Source organism: Magnusiomyces paraingens (assembly GCF_902498895.1).
Source record: "Magnusiomyces paraingens strain CBS 517.90 genome assembly, contig: contig1, whole genome shotgun sequence".
NCBI lineage: Eukaryota > Fungi > Ascomycota > Dipodascomycetes > Dipodascales > Dipodascaceae > Magnusiomyces > Magnusiomyces paraingens.
This window is the reverse complement of record NW_022474067.1, coordinates 4,364,349-4,383,582: the sequence shown is the minus strand read 5'-3', so window position 1 is coordinate 4,383,582 and position 19,234 is coordinate 4,364,349. Positions and strand designations below refer to the sequence as shown.

Sequence of the window (19,234 nt, the reverse complement as noted above, 5' to 3'; positions counted from 1 at the left end):
GTTAGTCATGAATGACTAATCATCATGTGATTAGTGACAGATCAAAAAAAAATGTGTGTGTGTATGACTGAATTTTAATTTTTTTTTTTTTCACGAGTTTTAAAACTTGTCTATAAGCGTATTGACTACCCTTTCGTTTTAAACATTTTTCTTATTTGCTGAAAAAAAGAAAAAAAATAATAATAATAATCCAAACACCTTTTCCATACATCATTAGGATATAATATAATAATGGGTCACTCTGGAGAATCTGGATTTAATGATTACAGTAATCATCACAAGAAAAAGCTGTATACTATTGTAATCAAGTTGGGTGAGTTTAAAAATGGAAGAACCGGTTACCGGATAAAGACAACTTCTAACCACAACAACGTTAGGAACTTCTTCGCTGTGCGATGAAAAGACCCATGAGCCCAAGATTGCCAATATGGCTTTAATTGTGGAAACAGTTGTGAAGTTGCGCCGTGATGGACATAGAGTAATTATTGTTTCCTCTGGAGGTATTGCCGTTGGTTTGAGACAGATGAAGCTTCCTCGTAGACCCAAGCATTTGAGTGCGGTACAGGCTATTGCAGCCATTGGTCAAGCCCGGTTGATTGGGCAATGGGACGATATGTTTCGACAGTTGCAGCAACCGATTGCTCAGATTCTGTTGACGCGATCTGATATTGCTGATCGGACGCAATATTTGAATGCGGCCAACACGATGAACGAGCTAATTAATATGGGAGTTGTGCCGATTGTTAATGAGAATGATACATTGTCAGTGCATGAGATTCGTTTTGGTGATAATGATACATTGTCTGCAATTACAGCAGGGATGGTTAATGCTGATTTTTTGTTTTTGATGACAGATGTGGACTGTCTTTATACAGATAATCCACGGGTTAATCCTGATGCACGCCCTATTCTTGTTGTGGACAATATTGCGAAGCTGCGGGTGGATGTTTCATCTCCAGGGAGTACAGTGGGGACAGGAGGGATGACTACGAAGTTGATTGCAGCGGAACTGGCGACGAGTGCTGGAGTGACTACGATTATTTGCAAGTCTTCAGTTCCTGGCAATTTATTTTCTATTGTGAGGTATATTCAAGGTCATGATTCACCTCGGTTGGGTCCGATTGAAGATAGTGTTGAGGCTTTAACACTTGCACGACAAAGGTCACGGGAAGGATATGAAACTCAAGGTGATTTGGAGAATAGTGAGAAGGTACAGCAGGAGGTATTAGAGAGTTTGTCTAAGGAAGATGTGCCATTGTTTACACGGTTTTTGCCTAAGCGGCATCCTATTCGAGACCGGGAGTTTTGGATTTTGCATGGTCTAACAGGTCATGGCAAGCTTTATGTTGATCGTGGTGCATACCGGGCGATTACTCGTTCTAACAAGGCAGGGTTATTACCAGTAGGGATATTAAAGGTTGAGGGGAACTTTCATACTTCTGAATGTGTTGAAGTATATGCGGCTAAGCGGAAAGTTAGTGGTGATGATGCTGATGGGAGTAAAGTTGCAGAGGTGGATGAATCTGAGGAGCCAGTATTGATTGGAAGGGCACTTGTGAATTATTCTTCTGTTGAGATTGAGAGGATTAGAGGAGAGCAGAGTAGTTTGATTGAGACTCTTTTAGGGTATGCGGATAGTGAGTATGTTGCGTATCGGGACAATATGGCTTTTTTTAAGGGTAAGCGGGCACATGAGATATTGAGTCAGACAGAGATTAGTGCTTTAGAGCGAGGAATTGAAAATTGATTTATTATTTTAATTTAATTTAATTTAATTTATTATTTTATTTTATTTTAACTTATTATTATTATTATTATTTTCAGATATTTCAAGTATTTTAGATATTCAAAAAAAATAAATAAATAAATAAAATTCCCCAATGTTTGGTGTTTATAATTTTTTTCTTTTTTTTAAGATTGCTATATTTTATAACGTTTATATAATAATAATAATAATAATAATAATAATAATAATCACGTGTAGTTGAGCCTCACAAAATACCTTTAATAGGCAAATGAGTCACGGAAAACCGTTTTTGAAAAAAAAAAAAAAAAAAAAAAAAAAAAAAAAATTTTTTATTTAAAAATTTATAATTTATATATAAAATATTTATTTAAAATAAAATATTTTTTTTTTTATTCTTCTTTCTTTTCTTTCTTTTCCTTTTCTTTAAATTTTTTATTTTTTTTCAACAACTTTTCTTCTTCTTCTTCTTCTTTTTCTTTTTCTTTTTTTTATTTCTCTTATCCCCCAGGTTTTTGTTTTTTTTATAAACAATTGATGAACCTTTTTTGCCAATTCGTTTCTCACGTAAGTACTAATAATAATAATAATAATAATAATAATAATAAATTCAATGGTTTAAATTACCCTCCTCTTTTCATTTGCTAACCAAAAAAAAATAAATAAATAAATAAAATAAAAATTTATTTTTATATTTATATTTATATTTATTTAGGACTATCTTTCAGATCATATTTGGAAAGCCAACCAACCTTAGAAAAAAAAAAAAATTCCCAACCAGTTTTTAATTTATATTTTAAAAAAAAAATTTTTATCGTATACCTTCACCAATACCCCATCTACAGTCTTCTTTTTATTCACTTTTTTTTTTCTTTTATATTTCTTACTTTAATTTTTAAAAAAGAAAAAAAAAATTATGTTCCGTCTCGCTAAATCTCTTCAACTTGGAGCTTCTATCGCTCGCAGAAACTTCTCAGCTGCTTCTATCCTCCGCAAAGCTTCACCAATCACTTCAACCTCCTCCATTGGCTCTTCTGCACTTGACCGTGCTACCCTTACCATCCGCGATGGCCCCGTCTTCCATGGTAAATCCTTTGGAGCAAATACTAACGTCTCCGGCGAAGCTGTCTTCACTACCTCTCTCGTAGGTTACCCGGAGTCAATGACTGACCCTTCATACCGTGGCCAAATTATTGTCTTCACCCAACCTTTGATTGGCAACTATGGTGTCCCCTCCTCCACCGCCCGTGACGATTTCAACCTTCTCAAGTACTTTGAGTCCCCTCACATCCAGTGCATCGGCATTGTCGTCGCTGACATTGCCATGCAATACTCCCATTGGACTGCCGTCGAGTCTCTTGCAGAATGGTGCCAGCGTGAAGGTGTTGCCGCCATCACTGGAGTTGACACCCGTGCTCTTGTCACCTTCTTGCGTGAACGTGGTTCTTCTCTTGCTCGTATCACCATTGGTGAGGAATATGATGCCGACGAAGATGAAGCCTTTGTTGACCCTGGTGCCATCAACCTTGTCCAAAAAGTTTCTACAAAGTCTCCCTTCCATATTTCCGCTGGTGCTGATGCACATGCCCATGTCGCTGTCATTGACTGCGGTGTTAAGGAAAATATTTTGCGTTCACTTGTTTCTCGTGGTGCTGATATCACTGTTTTCCCCTACGACTACCCTATCCACAAAATTGCTCACCACTTTGATGGTATCTTCATCTCTAACGGCCCCGGTGACCCAACCCACTGCCAGTCCACCGTCTACAACCTTAAGAAGACTATGGACACTTATGAGGGCCCCATCTTTGGTATCTGTCTCGGCCACCAGCTTTTGGCCTTGGCCACTGGTGCAAAGACTGTCAAGCTTAAATACGGTAACCGTGCCCACAATATCCCTGCTCTCGATCTCATGACTGGTCGATGCCACATCACATCCCAGAACCATGGTTATGCTGTTGATGCTAGCACTCTCCCTGCTGACTTTAAGCCCTACTTTATCAACCTCAATGACCAGTCCAATGAGGGTATGATTCATACCTCCAGACCCATTTTCTCTACCCAATTCCACCCTGAGGCTAAGGGTGGTCCTCTTGATTCAGCTTTCCTGTTTGATAAGTACATTGAAGATGTTAAGGAGTATAAGCTTAAGCAATCTCTTAACACCCGACCCAGTCCTCTTTTTGTTGACATGCTTGCTAAGGAACGTGTTGGTGTTGAAGTTCATCCCCAAAATTAAAAAAAAAAAAAAATTTTTTTTAACGAAATGTGTTTTCTTTTTTACTATTACTATAGAATTATAAAAAAAAAATTATATATATTATATCAATTGGAGATTTTACAGAAAAAAAAAAATTAATCATAATCATATAACAATCATAATAATAATAATGAAAAAAAAAAAAATAAATTTGAGTTTTACAGTTTGGATTTCCTTGTGGTTATCGTTAAAAGACGATTGGTTGCATGAATTTTTTTTTTTTTGTTGCACTGCATTCCGGGGGAGGTAAAAGAAAGAAAAAGAAGAAAAAAAAAAAAAAAATTTTGTGGCATTTTTTTTTAAAGTTTTTTTTTTTTTTTTGTCCGAGGAAATGAAAGTTTTTTTTTTTTGTTTTTTTTTTTTTATTTTTTAAATTTTTATTTTATTTTATTGATAATCATTTTTTTTTATATAAATTTTTATAAATTGACTCAATCAAAAGAGAAAAAAAAATTTTTTTTTTTTTGTTCATTTGAATTCAAAGATTGCTATTTTTTTTGAGATTCAAAAAAAAATTAAAAAAAATAAAAATAAAATAAAAATAAAATGAGTCAATTGTAATAAACAAGAAAAGTAATTAAATGAGTCTACAAATAAAAAATTAAAAAAAAATTATTTATATAAGTTACTTTATGTTACTTTATGTTACTATTAATAATTTTTAAAAATACCAGGTATCAGGAAAATAACTTTATGCGGCTCAAATCATCCTTCTATTTATTTATTTATCACCTTGTCAATTTCCTCATCATCTGTACTTCTATCTCAAGCTTTGTCAAAATCTTCATCAACCCAAAGCCTATAAAAAAAAAAATGAATTCCAAAAAAAAAATCTTCTTTTCTTTTTCTTCCTTCACTACCATTTCTTATTGAAATTAGTTTTTTTTTTTTTTTTTTTTTTCATTTTCATCAATAATAAAAATGAACCAAGAATCTAAATTCCCCCCTCCAACAATCCATCAAACTGTTTATGTCTCAGGATGTGCCGTTTACAACCAAGCAAACTATGGACCTGTATACCTATGCTCAGAATCACATTGTTTTGCTACTTCTGCTGCTCCTACTCCTGCTCCTTCTTCTTCTTCTTCTTTTTCTTCTTCTTCTTCAAAAAGTTCTAAAGATTATGAAAACATGAAAAATCCAACCCCAGCTAACCAACAAACCCCCATTCACCCAGATATAAATAAACATACCCCCTCACAGACAACCCCTGAACAAGCATTGAGTGTATCTTCAGAACTTCGTCGTAAAGTAGTCAACTTTAACACAGACTCAGGGTCAATTCATCTTGTACCTAATTCTAAAAATTCAAGAATCTCTAAAGCTATTACGGGTCTTTCTACGTCTGTCATTTCATCCAGATCATCCTCCGTTTCAAATGATGAAGAAGAAGAACATGATGATGATGATGATGATTTTACAGAAATCTCATCAAATACCTTACAAGAATCTTCAATATCCCACTCTGAAGAAAATCTATTATTATTATATACCAAACCAAATAATACTCCAATCTCTACCCATGACCGAACCACTATGAACCAATTTGTAAAAAATGTAACCCCTAAAGCCCTCGAAGCTTTGGCAATGTGCCACACCGTTGCAATTATAACTAATTCATCATCCAAAAATACAAACAATGATTCTACCCAAGACCCACGAGCTAGTCCCTTCCCAATTTACGATCTTGACGACCATACTGACCCTGAACCGGATTTGGCCCTAGACTGGCTCAATTGCAACCTTTTCTCCATAGATGCTCCCAAACACTCTATTCCTGCAGTCTCTTGTTTAACCCCAGAACAACGCCGTCGTGTAATTTCATTGATTAAAGCTCGTATTGTAGCCCCAAACATTCTTGTCAATAATTCATCTACACCGTCCTCAGCCATTTTCCGCGGAGGTCATGCCTTTGTCACCGAAACTATCCGCTTCTTTGCTTCTTACTTGAATCAAATTCCTGGTCTTGATACTGATTATGAAACCATCTCTCCATTTCTTTCTGTAATCCAAGAAGACAAGCAAAGTTCCATATACGAATATTACACTGTCTTTCTGCGCGATAGTTTAACTGCAGATGAAGACAATTTATCCCAGATATCTCCATCGTACCATCATCAATGTGTGCGTGCATGGATTCTAGCAGAGCTCCGTTCAAGACTCGAGCTCCGAGCACGCCCTACAGAAGTATTTCTGCGTGTATGGCGCCAAATGGCTCATACAAACCGTGTCGCTCTTTCCACAGGTATATTCCCACGCATCGCTCTCTATTGGAAATCAGACCCAGACCCTTCACGTAATAAGTATCGTCTGAGCAAGACACAGCAACGGGCAGATTACAGGACTGCATTTGAATTGATGGAAAATGTCTTGGAGGTTTTTTAAAAAAAATAAAATAAAATTAAAAAAAAAAGAAAAGAAAAGAAAATAATGTGGGTAATATTGTGCGGCTTAGGATGTGGGAAAGCTTGAACATGAATGAATTAAGAAGAATTTTACCACAATATATATATATATATATATATATTTTTACTTTTTCTTTATAAAGAAATATAAATTAAAATTACCAAATTCCAACTACTTGACCGGTATTTCTTTGGATAAAAAAATTTTTTGAATGAAATCTTGAGGCCAAAAAAGTGTATTAAATTTCTTGGGGGGTTTGTGAATGATTTTGAGCGTAATTTGACCCTTGAATAAGAATCACAAAAAAAAAAAAAAAAAAAAAAAAAAGTTTCTTAAATGGCTTAACATTAATGTTTTGAATATAGACACAGCACAGTATGTAGTTTATTTAATTTTTGAAAAAAAAAAATCAGACCGCAGAATTCTTTCCAGTAAGGGTATTGGTACTAGCACAGTCCATTTGCAATCCTAAGATTAGAACAGAAAAGAATGAGATTTAATCATTTATTGGTTTTTTTGGTTTTTTTTTTCAAAAATTATTTCGGTTTAATTGAAAATGATTTAGAATCTTGGTCAGTTGTAAAAGATTTAGCACATATATATATTTTCCCTTCTAATGTTTTGAATCACTTCTTACAGACAAGCTGCAGGAAATTTTACTCATGGAAGTTTCCATATATAGAAACAACTAGAATTATATTAAAAGGTACAAGTAATGTAGGATTTCAAAGAATTATCTGTACCAATGAAAACATCATAGGAAAAATGGGGTTCAATATCAAATCAAATAGTATGGGCAAATTTTCGTAATTTTTTTTTTTTTTTTTTTGGAATAGCTTGAAAAAAAAAGAGACCAATCTCGACTATGAACTCAGGGGTATACAAATACTTTAACAAGGGGGGAAAAAAAATTGATTTTATTATGGAAGCCTTTGGTAAATTCATTTAGGATATTTGTAAGTTTAATTTTTTTTTTTCATTTTCGAAATTTAAAGTATAAATTGTTATCAAAATGTTAAAACACTTTTTTCTTTTGTTGTTGTACCTTTTTTTTTCCTGTTGCTGTTATGTTGAATTACTTTTTTTTTTTTTTTTTTTTAGCTCTCCACCAACATTATTACCATAAACAATTGCCAAAAAAAAAAATGACTACCACCACCAAGCACTTCAAAGCCTGTCTATTTGACATGGACGGGCTTTTAATCAATACTGAAGACCTTTACACTGTTGCTCATAACTCCATGCTGGCAGAGCACGGCAAGGGCCCCATGCCATGGTCAGTGAAAATCACCCTCATGGGTCTGCCAGGCACCGAGTCTGCAAAGCGGTTTCTTGCATGGTCCGGTCTACCCTACACTCCTGAGGAGTATTACGCAGAAACCACGCGACGACTAGAAGAGCTTTTCCCCACAGCTGAATTTTTGCCAGGTGCCAGGGAGTTGTTGACATACTTGGACTTACACGGGGTTCCGATTGCACTTGCAACGTCGTCCCACGCGCACACGTTCCGGCTCAAGACAGGGCACCTGCACGATGCTGGGTTTGCATTTTTTAAAAAACACATTGTGACTGGTGATGATAAGCGGGTTGCGCCCGGGCGTGGGAAACCTCATCCTGATATTTGGTATGTTGCATTGGAATCTCTCAATAAGGAGATGTTGGAGAATCACGAAGAAACTGAACCCATCAAGATTGAAGAGTGTCTGGTGTTTGAGGATGGTGTGCCTGGAGTGACGGCTGGAATTGCGGCTGGAGCTACGGTGGTGTGGGTCCCGGATGAGCGAGCCATCGATGCCATGGGCAATGACAAGGCTGAGGAGCTGATTTCTGGGCACGGCGAGATTTTAAAGAGTTTGAAGGACTTGGATTTAAGCAAGTATGGGTTGTAAAGGAAATTATGAGAAAACTTTTTTTGTTATATATATATATAAAAAAAAAAGAGCGCAAAAAAAAAAATTAATAAATTAGGGTCTTGTATAGTTTTTTTTTTGTTAATATCAATATTTCTTTTTTAAGTTACATTATGGGTGTTATCTTTTAATTTTTTTTTTATTTTATTTTATTTTTTGTTTCTCTAAATATTTCTTCTTGTTCTTTCGTTATTGAACGATATTGGTTATCATTTAACACAAAAAAAAAAAAAACTACAAATGAATGGATTGTATTTGGAAGAATACCCAGAATCCCCGGTGTCCAGTGATTCCGGGTCGGCACCACAGGGCGCCTGGGGGTGGCCAAATACCATCATCGACTCTCCTGGATTAGTTGGAGCTCCAATTTCAAGTGCAACATTGTCAGGAGGTCCATCTTCTTGGGATGCTCAACTGAGCGCTGACGACCTGGCACTTATCCAAGATTCGCTCCAAAGCCAAGGTATGTTTCTTGGAACCCCGCTGCAAAAATTTTGCGAACCCATGGCCCCCCTCAACTCTCGATTATGTGCATTGACTCTCGAGGAACAGGCCAAACAGCAACAGCAACAGCAACAGCAGTATCTGAGGTACTTTTATCCAAACAGAGGAGTAACCGCCATTGTTCTCGCACCAAAGACATTTGCACACACATTTGCACGGCCGTGGGTTTCGGCGGCCGCAAGACGCGGAGTTGTTGAGCGTCCTCAGCGGCTTGTGGCTTGCGGTATTGGGATTGGTGCTGCACTTTCTTTACATTATTCAAGCCAGTCTGGAATAGGTTCTATTCCCCCCGAACCATCATTGTCATCTTTGGCCAGTTCTCCAGATGTGGTGGTTAAAACATGTGTGCGACAAGTGGATTTGCGCAAATGTACACACGTCGCTAAAGTTCATGGCCCCCAGTGGGCACACGATATGTACGCACTATGTGAAACAGCAAGCGCAAAACTGGCCTCTGGAACACTTGAAGTGCCTGCAGCATGGCCCTGTGGTGACATGTACTTGTGCGCGGGGACTGCATCTGCGCTGGAAAATGTGGTTGGTGCACTTGAAAACGGTGTTGACTTGCTGTTTAGTGATTCAGAAAAAAATAGTGACGGTAATCATGATGATGATGATGATGATGCTGATGTTGATGGTGACAATGATGAGAATAAGGACCAGGTAGATCGGGCGTTTATTGTAGTGCGGCCGCCGGGACACCACGCGCGGCGCGGGACGCCGTCTGGGTTTTGTGTGATGAATAATGTTCATGTGGGAATTCAATATGCTGAGCAAACCTATGGTATTACACATGTGGCGGTGATTGATTTTGATTTACACCATGGAGATGGGACTCAGGCGTTATGTTTTGAGCTGGCGAAAAAGGAAAATGAAGAGGGTAGAGTCATAATGGGATATTTCAGTGTACATGATATCGAGTCATTTCCAGCGGAAGACCAAGGACTAGAAGCTGTTGCAGCAGCATCGCTAAAACAAGTGGACACTATAGATTGTGATGGAAGAGCAACAGGGTCTGGGCCATGTGTGTGGAACGTGCACTTGGACCCATGGGGGTCTCAAGGCGGAGCAGCTGGAGAGTCTACATTTTGGGAAGCCTACGAGACCAAATATAAGCAGATTGTGGATCAGGCTGAAGAGTTTTTAAGGCGCGAGTACATGAAGTATTGGAGAGGTAATAGTAGTGGAACTGGAGAGAAGCAACAAAACATAGAATTTCAGCCACTGGTGGTTGTATCTGCTGGGTTTGATGCATCAGAACATGAGGCTGCTGGAATGCGAAGACATGGTGCTTGCGTGCCGACTCAGTTTTTCGAGCGTGTGACTACAGACATTGTTTCAATGGCTACAAAACTTGGACATGAGTTTGGAATTGGACCACAGATTAAGATTCTGTCGGTGCTGGAAGGCGGGTATGCTGACAAGGCATTAGCCACTGGGGTTTTTGCACACCTGACGGGGCTTTTAGGTAGTAGGAAAGAATTCCCTAGTGGAGAAACCCAAGACCAGAAGTACGATATTGGTAACCCATTTGTGGCGAATGAATTGGAGCGGGCATGTCGCGGGAGATGGAACGTGGGGTCGGTGCGTGGGGCTTTAAGCGGAAGGCGCAAAGTGTCGGGGCCCGCAGCCGCATGGGTTGCGCGAGCTAGTGGAGAGGAACGCGAGCGGGTTGCGAGGTGGCTAGAGCGCGGGCTGGTTGCAGGGCGGGATATTTGGGGGGATGATTCTGTGTACCGGGAATGGCGGTTATACCAGGGTCGGTCTGATGGAGGGAGAGAGGTGCCTATAGCCAATGACCGTGTTTTAAGAAGCAATCATCATAGACGAGAAAAGCAACAACAGCAAGTAGTTTTAAGCTAAAAGTACAGAATAGATTTTATATATATGTATTTATATGTATTTTTTTTTTTTTTTGGCTCGTTCAACTCACAGCAAAACATCGCCGAGAGCGCACTTGACGAGAGAAATGCCCGCGTTTGTAGTCATTTTGGCGTGCTCTTCAGTCTCTGCCAGATGGGGGTTAACTTCGACGAGATCCATCGCCACAAGGTTGCCAGTCTCTGCAATTGCCTCGCAAATGTAACAGCCCTCACGCCAGGTAAGACCTCCACGAACAGCAGTACCAGTTGCTGGTGCAAAGAAGGGGTCAAGGGCATCAATGTCAAAGGAGAGGTGGATAGGTCTCTTGTTGTGAGGGTTAATGGCGCGCAGGGCCATTTCAACAACCTTGCCAATACCGTACTGATCAACGTGGCGCATAGTAAAAGCTGCAATGTGATTTTCCTTGAGGATATTTTTCTCGTACTTGTCGAGATCACGGAGGCCAATGTAAGCAATACGCGAGGGATCCAGGCAGTGAGGGACCCAGTTGAAAAGATTAGCTTCTTTGGGATCATCAGAGGGCAGTGGGTCATCGTGGCCCAAAACAAATGAGACGGGGCATCCGTGAAGGTTCCCTGATTCAGAGCCTTGAGGAGAGTTGATATCAGCATGGGCATCGACCCAAATGACACATGCATCCGGGTACTGCTGCATGACACCTGCGACGGTACCAATGCCAATGGAATGGTCACCGCCAATGGTCAATGGGAACTTGCCACTTTTGGCAGCCTCTGAGACATGTGTAAAGACCTTGTGGGCAGCACTAGAAACGTGGCGTGGGTTTTTGACGTGACCAATAGGCTCGTCTCCAGACTCTGGTACCGGGAAGTCCAGGTGACCATCAAACGAGGGGTTCCAGTCAAGGTCCTTGAGCACAGTCTCAAGGCCTGCCTCGAGAAGGTGCTGAGGGCCTTCATCGACACCTCCACGGGGTTGGCCTCCAGAAAATGGGGCCGAGATGATTTGGACCTGGCGTTTGGGGAATCTTTCGTCAAAGGACATTGTGATTGTTTTATTTATTAGGATGGGAGGGGGTATAGATGGGAAGAAGGATTAGGTGATTTAGTTGGTATTTTTCTGGTATATACAAACTTTTTTATTGAAATAAATAGATAGAGAGAGAAAGAGAAAGAAAAAAAAAAAAAAAAGAAAAGGAAGGAATTGGATCAGAAAGAGAAAATTGATGGATATTTATAGTTTTGAAACTGAGGGTATTTCAGTAGTAGTTGGGCTAATGATTGATTAATTGATTGAGAGAGAGAGATCGTAAAATGGAGATCGCAGACTATTAAGACCCTTAAGTGCAGGAGTTGGCGCGCAGGCACATAAAAAAAAAAAAAATTCTGTATGTGTGTGTGTGTTTTTTTTGGGTGTTGGCAATTTGGGCTTATCTGCGGCGGCGGCGCATTTGAGCCGCATTATCTCCATTAGGCTTAATGGTGGCTCTGTATAAGAAACAAAAAGTCGTTTAAATGCCCGCAGAACTGGACTTTATTAATGAAAAATATAAATCAAAATAAAAACTTTTTTTTTCTTTTTTTGAATTTATTTCAATTTATATGATAAATGAGTTTCATATTTTTTTTATGAAAATTTCAAATATTTTTATGTTTTTTTTTTTTATTTTAAAGTGCCGTTTACATGAGTGTGTTGAAAATAAAAAAAAAAAAAAAAAAAATCCGCAAGTCGCTGGTTTTTGCCTTTAGGGGGTGGAACACTCAACCACCCAATGATGATGATGACGATGACGATGACGATGACGATGATGATGATGATGATGATGATGATGATGATTATGATGATGATAAAACGGTGGAATTTCTGTGCGCAGAAGAAGAAGAAGAAGAAATAAAAAAATAAAAATAAAATAAAAAAGAAGCGCCAGTTATTCTTTTTATTGTTATTTATTTTTTTTTTTTCAGTCATCAAATCGAATATGTCAAGCTTAGAATTTTAAATGGCGGTTGATCTTAAGAAAAGAAAAAATAAAATAAATTGATAATTCTCTAGTCAATACCATTAGACTTAATTATGGCTATAAGAAACCTCATAACATTGATTCCCATTTATGAATTTTCTTTTTTTCTTTCTTTTTTTTTTCCATGTTGATTCTTTCAACCCCATGTCTTCTTCTAAATTGGCTAGTTGAAATATTTCAAATCCATGTCAGAATTTTTTTTTTTTTTTTTTTTTTTTTTGCACATTAAATAATATGCCTTTAAATCTCAGATCAAACAACATCATGATGGACACCTGTCAGCCGTCTAAGCCCTAAATAAAGAGGCTTTCTATAATAGTTTTCCTAATCGGGTGTTATGCGGCGTTTTCCAGCATTGTCTAGATTTTTTATTTTTATTTTTTGTAATGAATTTACTGATAATCTCTCAGATCTACTAAAGAAAAAAAAAAGATAACAAAATAAAAAATAAATAAAAGGAACTTTCTGGTTGGTTTTAATTTAACTTTAACTAACTAGATTCCCCAAGAGCTTCTTCTCTGTTCTTTTTTTGTACGGAATGCTTTCTTCATCCAATAAGTTTATCATCACCAAAAACATCGTTTTGAATTAATTTATTTATTTATATATAAATTAACCTTTTTTTTTCTATTTTTCCATTATCTCAGACATTAAAATTTAAATAAAAAATAAATAAAATAAATGTTTCTGTCATACACAAACCGAAAAATGCTTAATTCCAGATGGTGGGAAAGATATGAGATTCATCAAAGAAAAGAAAGATTCATTAATGACTATAAGTGGTGTAATCATAGTTTAATGAAGATAAAGGACAAATTTAAAATTAATAGTTAGATATATGTAGTAACGTAAAGTCTATGCATATCATATTTTAAAATTAAAAAAATAAAAACGAAAGGGAAAAATGAAAAGTCAAATCAAAAAAAAAAATAAAATAAAATAAATAATGTCTCTTGTCTAATTCTTTCTTTTTGGTGAATTAAGTTTTATAAGTTTTTATGAGATATTTTCTTAGTCTTTTTCTTCTTCTTCTTCTTCTTAGTTTGAGTCCAATAATTAAATAAAGAAGAAACGTTGAAAAGCTAAGTTAAATTTTTTTATAATAAAAAAAATTTTATACGCTTGTAAATTAAAACAAAACCTAAATCTAAGTGTAAATTCATGTACTAAAATTAAGCTGATCTGTCTAATATTAAGCTTTTGAGCGCCTTTTTTTTTATTTAATGGACAGCCGAATATATAATTTACTAAAACTTTTTGAGGGCACCAAATTTTTGGTATTCAAATACTAAGAATTTTTAGTGGTGAAAATTTGTTCGCCATGCACACCATTTACTATATATTGTTACCTTAGACAATTTACTACGTGAAACGTGCTAAAATGATGACCAAATCTAAAAAAAAAAAAATATTTTGGCTTGACTGGCATAGAGAGATGCAAGTATTTCTTTATTATTTTTTTAGCCCAAATTGGTAAGTTGATTATGTAATGAAAAATATGGGAAAACAAAGTTAATTGTTATTTACCAGTAACTATATTTTCAGTAAGTGAAGTTTTTCATCTGAAGTTGGTAGCCAAAAATAATGCAGTTAACTGCAAAACGTTTTTTATTAAATTTCTTAATAGAACTCATCCTCCTCTACAAGATATTCATGCTCTTCTTCTTAATCAAAGTGTCGTAGCAAACACCCATTGATTTCGACCCCCAGATCTCGCGTTAGGATCTCTTCAGCAGTACCATTGCCATCAATCTGGCAGGCAATATACGGATTACAAACATAGTAACATATACATCTTGTCTAGTGTATCTAACTCATTGAAAAAAACATTAAGGCAAATTCCATAAGCATGATTATGAATTCTGTTGAAAGAGAAGACAAAAGAAGAACTACATTATAATCTGTTGCATGTGTATACCAGGAGCAATAACAGACCAATTTCTCGGTTGGTTCGCTCGTGAATATATTACGCGTTAAATTTATCGTAAATTTCAAAGATGGCATCTTGGCAATCAGATGATTCAATTACAGTTGAATTGCTGATCTGGTTCTTCTCTTCGTCCTTTTCTTCGTAATAAAATTAATACATTGAGTTGTTTCCTCAAGGGTACTAAGAGCCTAAAAAAGTTAGTAAAAAAATCAAATCCAAAAATAAAACTCACCATCAGAACTTGAATCTTCTGCATCCAAATCAATGTGACGAAGATCTATAACAACACGCTTGGTTGGCTGTTGAGTTGTCGTCATTGAGGGCTCCATCCGTGGATAATTCTGTTGAGTAGGCATCATGGAGGACTCCATCCGTGGATAATTCTGCTGAGCAGTGGTCTTGGAGAGCTCCATACATGAGTAATTATGTTGATTACATGTAGGGGATGTTCTGAATTGTTCGTTTTGATGTTGATTTCGAATGTTTGTAAGATTAGACGACAAAAATGGATCATTACCATGAGCGCTGGATACAGCTGGCATAGAGTTTCTGTTACAATTTGAGTATATTTCTGAAGTCGAAGGTAAAACTGTTTGTCGAATTTCAGGTGTGGGTTTTTGCTGTGTATTTAAAGAAATAGGATAGTGTTGAACATCAGGCTCTGGGATCGGTAATGGAGGTCGCGTATAAATGGGATATGGCTGTGGAATTTGGGATACTGGATATGACTGAGGAATTTGGGACCCTGGATATGGCTGTGAAACTTGGGATCCCGGATATGGCTGTGGGACTTGGGATCCTGGATATGGTTGTTGAATTTGGGATACTGGATATGGCTGAGGAATTTGAGATACCGGATATGGCTGAGGAATTTGGGGTACTGGATATGGCTGAGGAATTTGGGACCCTGGATATGGCTGTGAAACTTGGGATCCCGGATATGGCTGTGGGACTTGGGATCCCGGATATGGCTGAAGAATTTGGGACCCCGGATACGGCTGTTGAATTTGGGGCACAGAACGTTGCTGTTGAATTTGAGGAACTGGGTTTTGAAAAAGTAATGGCTGTTGATTAGAAGGACATGGATTTAGAGGAGGAAGTTGCGGTGGAAAATGGTTTCTTGAATCAATCGATGGATGACTGGCCTTGAAATGACCGGATAAATGAGAAGGAGAAGAATAAGGAAAGGAAGAAGATTTCACTGAAACTTTAGATGATGGTAAAGAACTTGATAAAATTGGTTTATTATGAGGTGATTCTTGAGTATGAGGACTCGAAAGACCAGAGGTAGCAGCCAGTAAAGCGAAGGCTTGAGCTTTTTTCTTACGTTTCTTATATGCTCTTTGTTTTAGTCGGTTATAAGTATGATACGCCGGGCTATTTTTTTCCCTTCGATCCTGTGAAAATTGAAGAACAAATTCAATTTTAGAATAAAAGTTCTCTTCTAAAGAAGAATTATTGGGAGGTTGGGTGTTTGAAACATTGTTACTTTGAGGGTTCATTAATACGCGATGATTTTGGAGAATTTTCTTTTGTGAATATTTTACAATACAAAAATTTAAGTGCGTATCTTTGATACTGCTGGACGCGTATACCTGATACTGTTAAGTAAGAATATATTACTTTGAAAATTCAGAAAAAAAAATTATTATTTAAGCCAACAAACCTCCTTTTCTTTCACCAAACTATCACCAATAAGGGGTTCAATTGCTTTAAAAAAATAAGATTAAGAGAATTTGTTTTCCTTGGTAGCATTGGTTAATTTGTTCATAGACATTATTACTGAGTAATTGTTAGGAATTTGTTATTACATCCTTTGCATATGATTTGATGCTTTTAATATAATTCCCCACCTCAAAAGATATCTTTAACAAGGTTGTTTTTAATTAAGTCCCAAACCTGGACCTTCTATCACAAAAAGATGAAAAAAAACATAGATAATAGCTTGTTTTGACTAATACCTGATTTGTAATTATTTTATATTTAACATATGAATGTGATGAGTGTTTTTTTTATTGAGCATAAAATGCTTTTAGTCTAAGCAGCTTATAGGAAATAGGCTTTCGGATATTTGATCATCATCTATCTAGTTGATTATTACTTTTAGACTAGTTAAGCTACTTGAAATGTCTTTCTTTCTTTCTTTCTTTCTTTAGTTTTCTTTTCCCTCAGCCTCCTCATCACTTCTTTTAAGAAGTGATTAGTTGAGTAATTACTCGACTAAAATTTGATATCGGCAAATGGTCATCTAGACCGGGAATAAGCAAACCTTGTACTGATTGGTATTGAGATTATATAATACGGATTGGCTCTAATTATTTTTTCCTCGGTCTTTGCCCTTATTTTTTTTTTTTTTAATTTTATCCATGAAATAATTGGTTTTTTTTTTTTTTGCCCCGCCCAATCTCTGAAACTAATTATTTTTCCCCTAAACCATTCCTAATTATTTTTTTTTTTTTTTCAAAAAAAAAATTAAAATGTCTAGACTCAAAATTAGCTGTAATAATTTATCTCCACGACCCTAATAAAGGAAAAAATCCACGCATATTGTGCCTCTCTGTCCCAACCCTTTTGCAGCAGTGCACACCAGCATGCAAAACTAAAATTCATTATACAAGGCTCTCGATTAATGGATATTTTTTAATGAAAATATATATATATATATTTTTTTTTTCTTTGCCCCTGTTTCAGAATACAATTTAAGCTTTAAGTGTTGTTAATGAATTCACAAATCAGCCTGGTTAAAAGAGCTGCTCCAGTTAAACTTAATTCACTGCGTCCTTTTCTATAATAGAGTATGGCCTCTTTGTTTACTTATTATTTGTAGTGGTTTCATGCTGGAATTCGGCTTTGGATTACCACTTATGGAGTATGATATGGCACACTTGGTAATCCCTAAAACCCTTATTTATCATCGTCAACTACTTCTGCAGCAGCTGCATCAAAGCCAACCCCAAGTTTAACAAAAAAAAAAATTGACTACGAATTGAGTTAAAAATTCAAAAATATATTTTTTTTGTAATAACAGATTATCATAAATTGAAAAATAAATTGTATAGAATATTAATCAAATAATTGATTTGTTTAATTTATTTTCAATTTAAATGAATGGAATAAGTTTACCTGTTCAATCATCTTTTCAATCTGCTCATTCATCTTACATATGATTGAGGTATCTCAAGACTAAAATACTCGACTGCTTTAGCTTACGTTTTCAATTTTTTCTTGTTTGTTCTTGTTCTCTTCTGCGTCAAAATTGTTAGTAGCCAAGATTCACTTTCGCTTTTGTTTTCGCTTTTGCTTTCTCTTTTGCTTTCACTTTTGCTTTCGCTTTTCAATGATACTCAAAGTCGTATTTTGTGATTCTTCAATTTTTCTGTTTAAAAAAAAAATCAACTTGAAAGTTTGTTTTCTTTTTTAGTATTATAACACCCCCTTCTTTTTCTTGTCTACATTCCAATTTAAACAATATTTTAATACTAGTAATACTAGTTGAGTTAACTTTTTGTTTTGTTGTTTTCAAAAACTCTTCCTTTCTCTTTCATCTTCCGTCCCTCAAACCTTCATTTTGGTGCAAATATTCCTATTTTTTTTTTGTTTATTGTTGTAACTAATATAATCCTTGGTCTTTTATTTAATATTCAAAGAGTATTTAAACATGATATATATGGTATTTGAGTAGGCATGGTATGGAATTGACTGTAAAAACTTGTTAATATTCGCCATAGATATTTTTTTATTCATTTTTAAAAAAATCTTGATAAAGTGTATTTTTTTTTATTCAGTATATTAATTTAAATGTTGAACTATTTTTACTAATGATGACTTTGCAGTTTATGAAATTATTATATTCTTCATTGTCGTATTTAAGTCCATGAGGCCAAATACTTTACCAAGCCTTTTTTTTTTGGTATTATTATTATTACTCCAAACTACGACTAATAATAGTGCAGATTTCTTTATCGTGGGTAGCAGCATATCAATGAGTAGATAATTAGAAATAGTATTTTGGAATTTATTAGAGCAGGATTTTCAACAAGTCTATTTTTCAAATTTTTTGTCTTTAATAAATAAATGGTTTGTTTGTATCTTTTGAAATATCAATACCATTGATTGAAGTAGATCATAAACGTCTTTCATTTTCTTTTTATTTGTAGGATTCTAAAAAAAAAAAATCTCAATGATATAGATATCCAGGTGTTACAGTTTACTTATAATTAATAGGATTATCTGTTTTTCAAGAGATTAGATTCTTAGATTTTTTATGAGTCCATACAGAAATATTCACAAGAGGAGACAAAAACAAAACCTTAAATATTCAATAAAATGTTATTCACGTAAGCATAGAACTAGCCTAATACCCGATCGTGGGGGGAGAAGCCACAGATTTCATGTATATATATAGGGCTAAGGCTTCCGCCTGCCAATTTAATCCACATGCATGGTATGCTTGTGTCTTCTCATGGAAACTGTTACAAGCCCTAACCCATGCATTAGGTTGTGTGCGGTATGCCATGCTATTGATTGGTTTTATGAGAGGTAACTTGGTAGTGCATGCTAGTACATTCTATTTTAAAATGCAGTAGTTATCGATAGTAGTAAGCTTATTTAGGGGAAA

The 19,234-nt window shown here is 35.9% G+C and overlaps 7 protein-coding genes across 7 annotated transcripts; 5 read left to right on the top strand and 2 right to left on the bottom strand.

Moving 5' to 3' along the window:
- Positions 1-231: 231 nt before the first annotated feature.
- SAPINGB_P001317 (uncharacterized protein) lies at positions 232-1,747 on the top strand (the record flags this gene model as incomplete). The annotated part of the gene is made up of 2 exons (XM_031996040.1): positions 232-313; positions 378-1,747. The coding sequence occupies 2 exons, from the start codon at positions 232-234 to the stop codon at positions 1,745-1,747; spliced, it is 1,452 nt and encodes a 483-aa protein (XP_031851931.1).
- A 913-nt stretch (positions 1,748-2,660) lies between these two features.
- On the top strand, positions 2,661-3,983 carry SAPINGB_P001316 (uncharacterized protein; the record flags this gene model as incomplete). The annotated part of the gene is made up of 1 exon (XM_031996039.1): positions 2,661-3,983. The coding sequence occupies one exon, from the start codon at positions 2,661-2,663 to the stop codon at positions 3,981-3,983; it is 1,323 nt and encodes a 440-aa protein (XP_031851930.1).
- A 942-nt stretch (positions 3,984-4,925) lies between these two features.
- Positions 4,926-6,389, top strand: SAPINGB_P001315 (uncharacterized protein; the record flags this gene model as incomplete). The annotated part of the gene is made up of 1 exon (XM_031996038.1): positions 4,926-6,389. One exon carries the CDS (start codon positions 4,926-4,928, stop codon positions 6,387-6,389), a length of 1,464 nt encoding a protein of 487 aa, XP_031851929.1.
- Positions 6,390-7,597: 1,208 nt separating this feature from the next.
- On the top strand, positions 7,598-8,299 carry SAPINGB_P001314 (uncharacterized protein; the record flags this gene model as incomplete). Its single annotated transcript, XM_031996037.1, has 1 exon — positions 7,598-8,299. The coding sequence occupies one exon, from the start codon at positions 7,598-7,600 to the stop codon at positions 8,297-8,299; it is 702 nt and encodes a 233-aa protein (XP_031851928.1).
- A 261-nt stretch (positions 8,300-8,560) lies between these two features.
- Positions 8,561-10,687, top strand: SAPINGB_P001313 (uncharacterized protein; the record flags this gene model as incomplete). Its single annotated transcript, XM_031996036.1, has 1 exon — positions 8,561-10,687. The coding sequence occupies one exon, from the start codon at positions 8,561-8,563 to the stop codon at positions 10,685-10,687; it is 2,127 nt and encodes a 708-aa protein (XP_031851927.1).
- Positions 10,688-10,753: 66 nt separating this feature from the next.
- On the bottom strand, positions 10,754-11,710 carry SAPINGB_P001312 (uncharacterized protein; the record flags this gene model as incomplete). Its single annotated transcript, XM_031996035.1, has 1 exon — positions 10,754-11,710. One exon carries the CDS (start codon positions 11,708-11,710, stop codon positions 10,754-10,756), a length of 957 nt encoding a protein of 318 aa, XP_031851926.1.
- A 3,086-nt stretch (positions 11,711-14,796) lies between these two features.
- Positions 14,797-16,118, bottom strand: SAPINGB_P001311 (uncharacterized protein; the record flags this gene model as incomplete). Its single annotated transcript, XM_031996034.1, has 2 exons — positions 14,797-14,804; positions 14,849-16,118. 2 exons carry the CDS (start codon positions 16,116-16,118, stop codon positions 14,797-14,799), a joined length of 1,278 nt encoding a protein of 425 aa, XP_031851925.1.
- Positions 16,119-19,234: the final 3,116 nt, after the last annotated feature.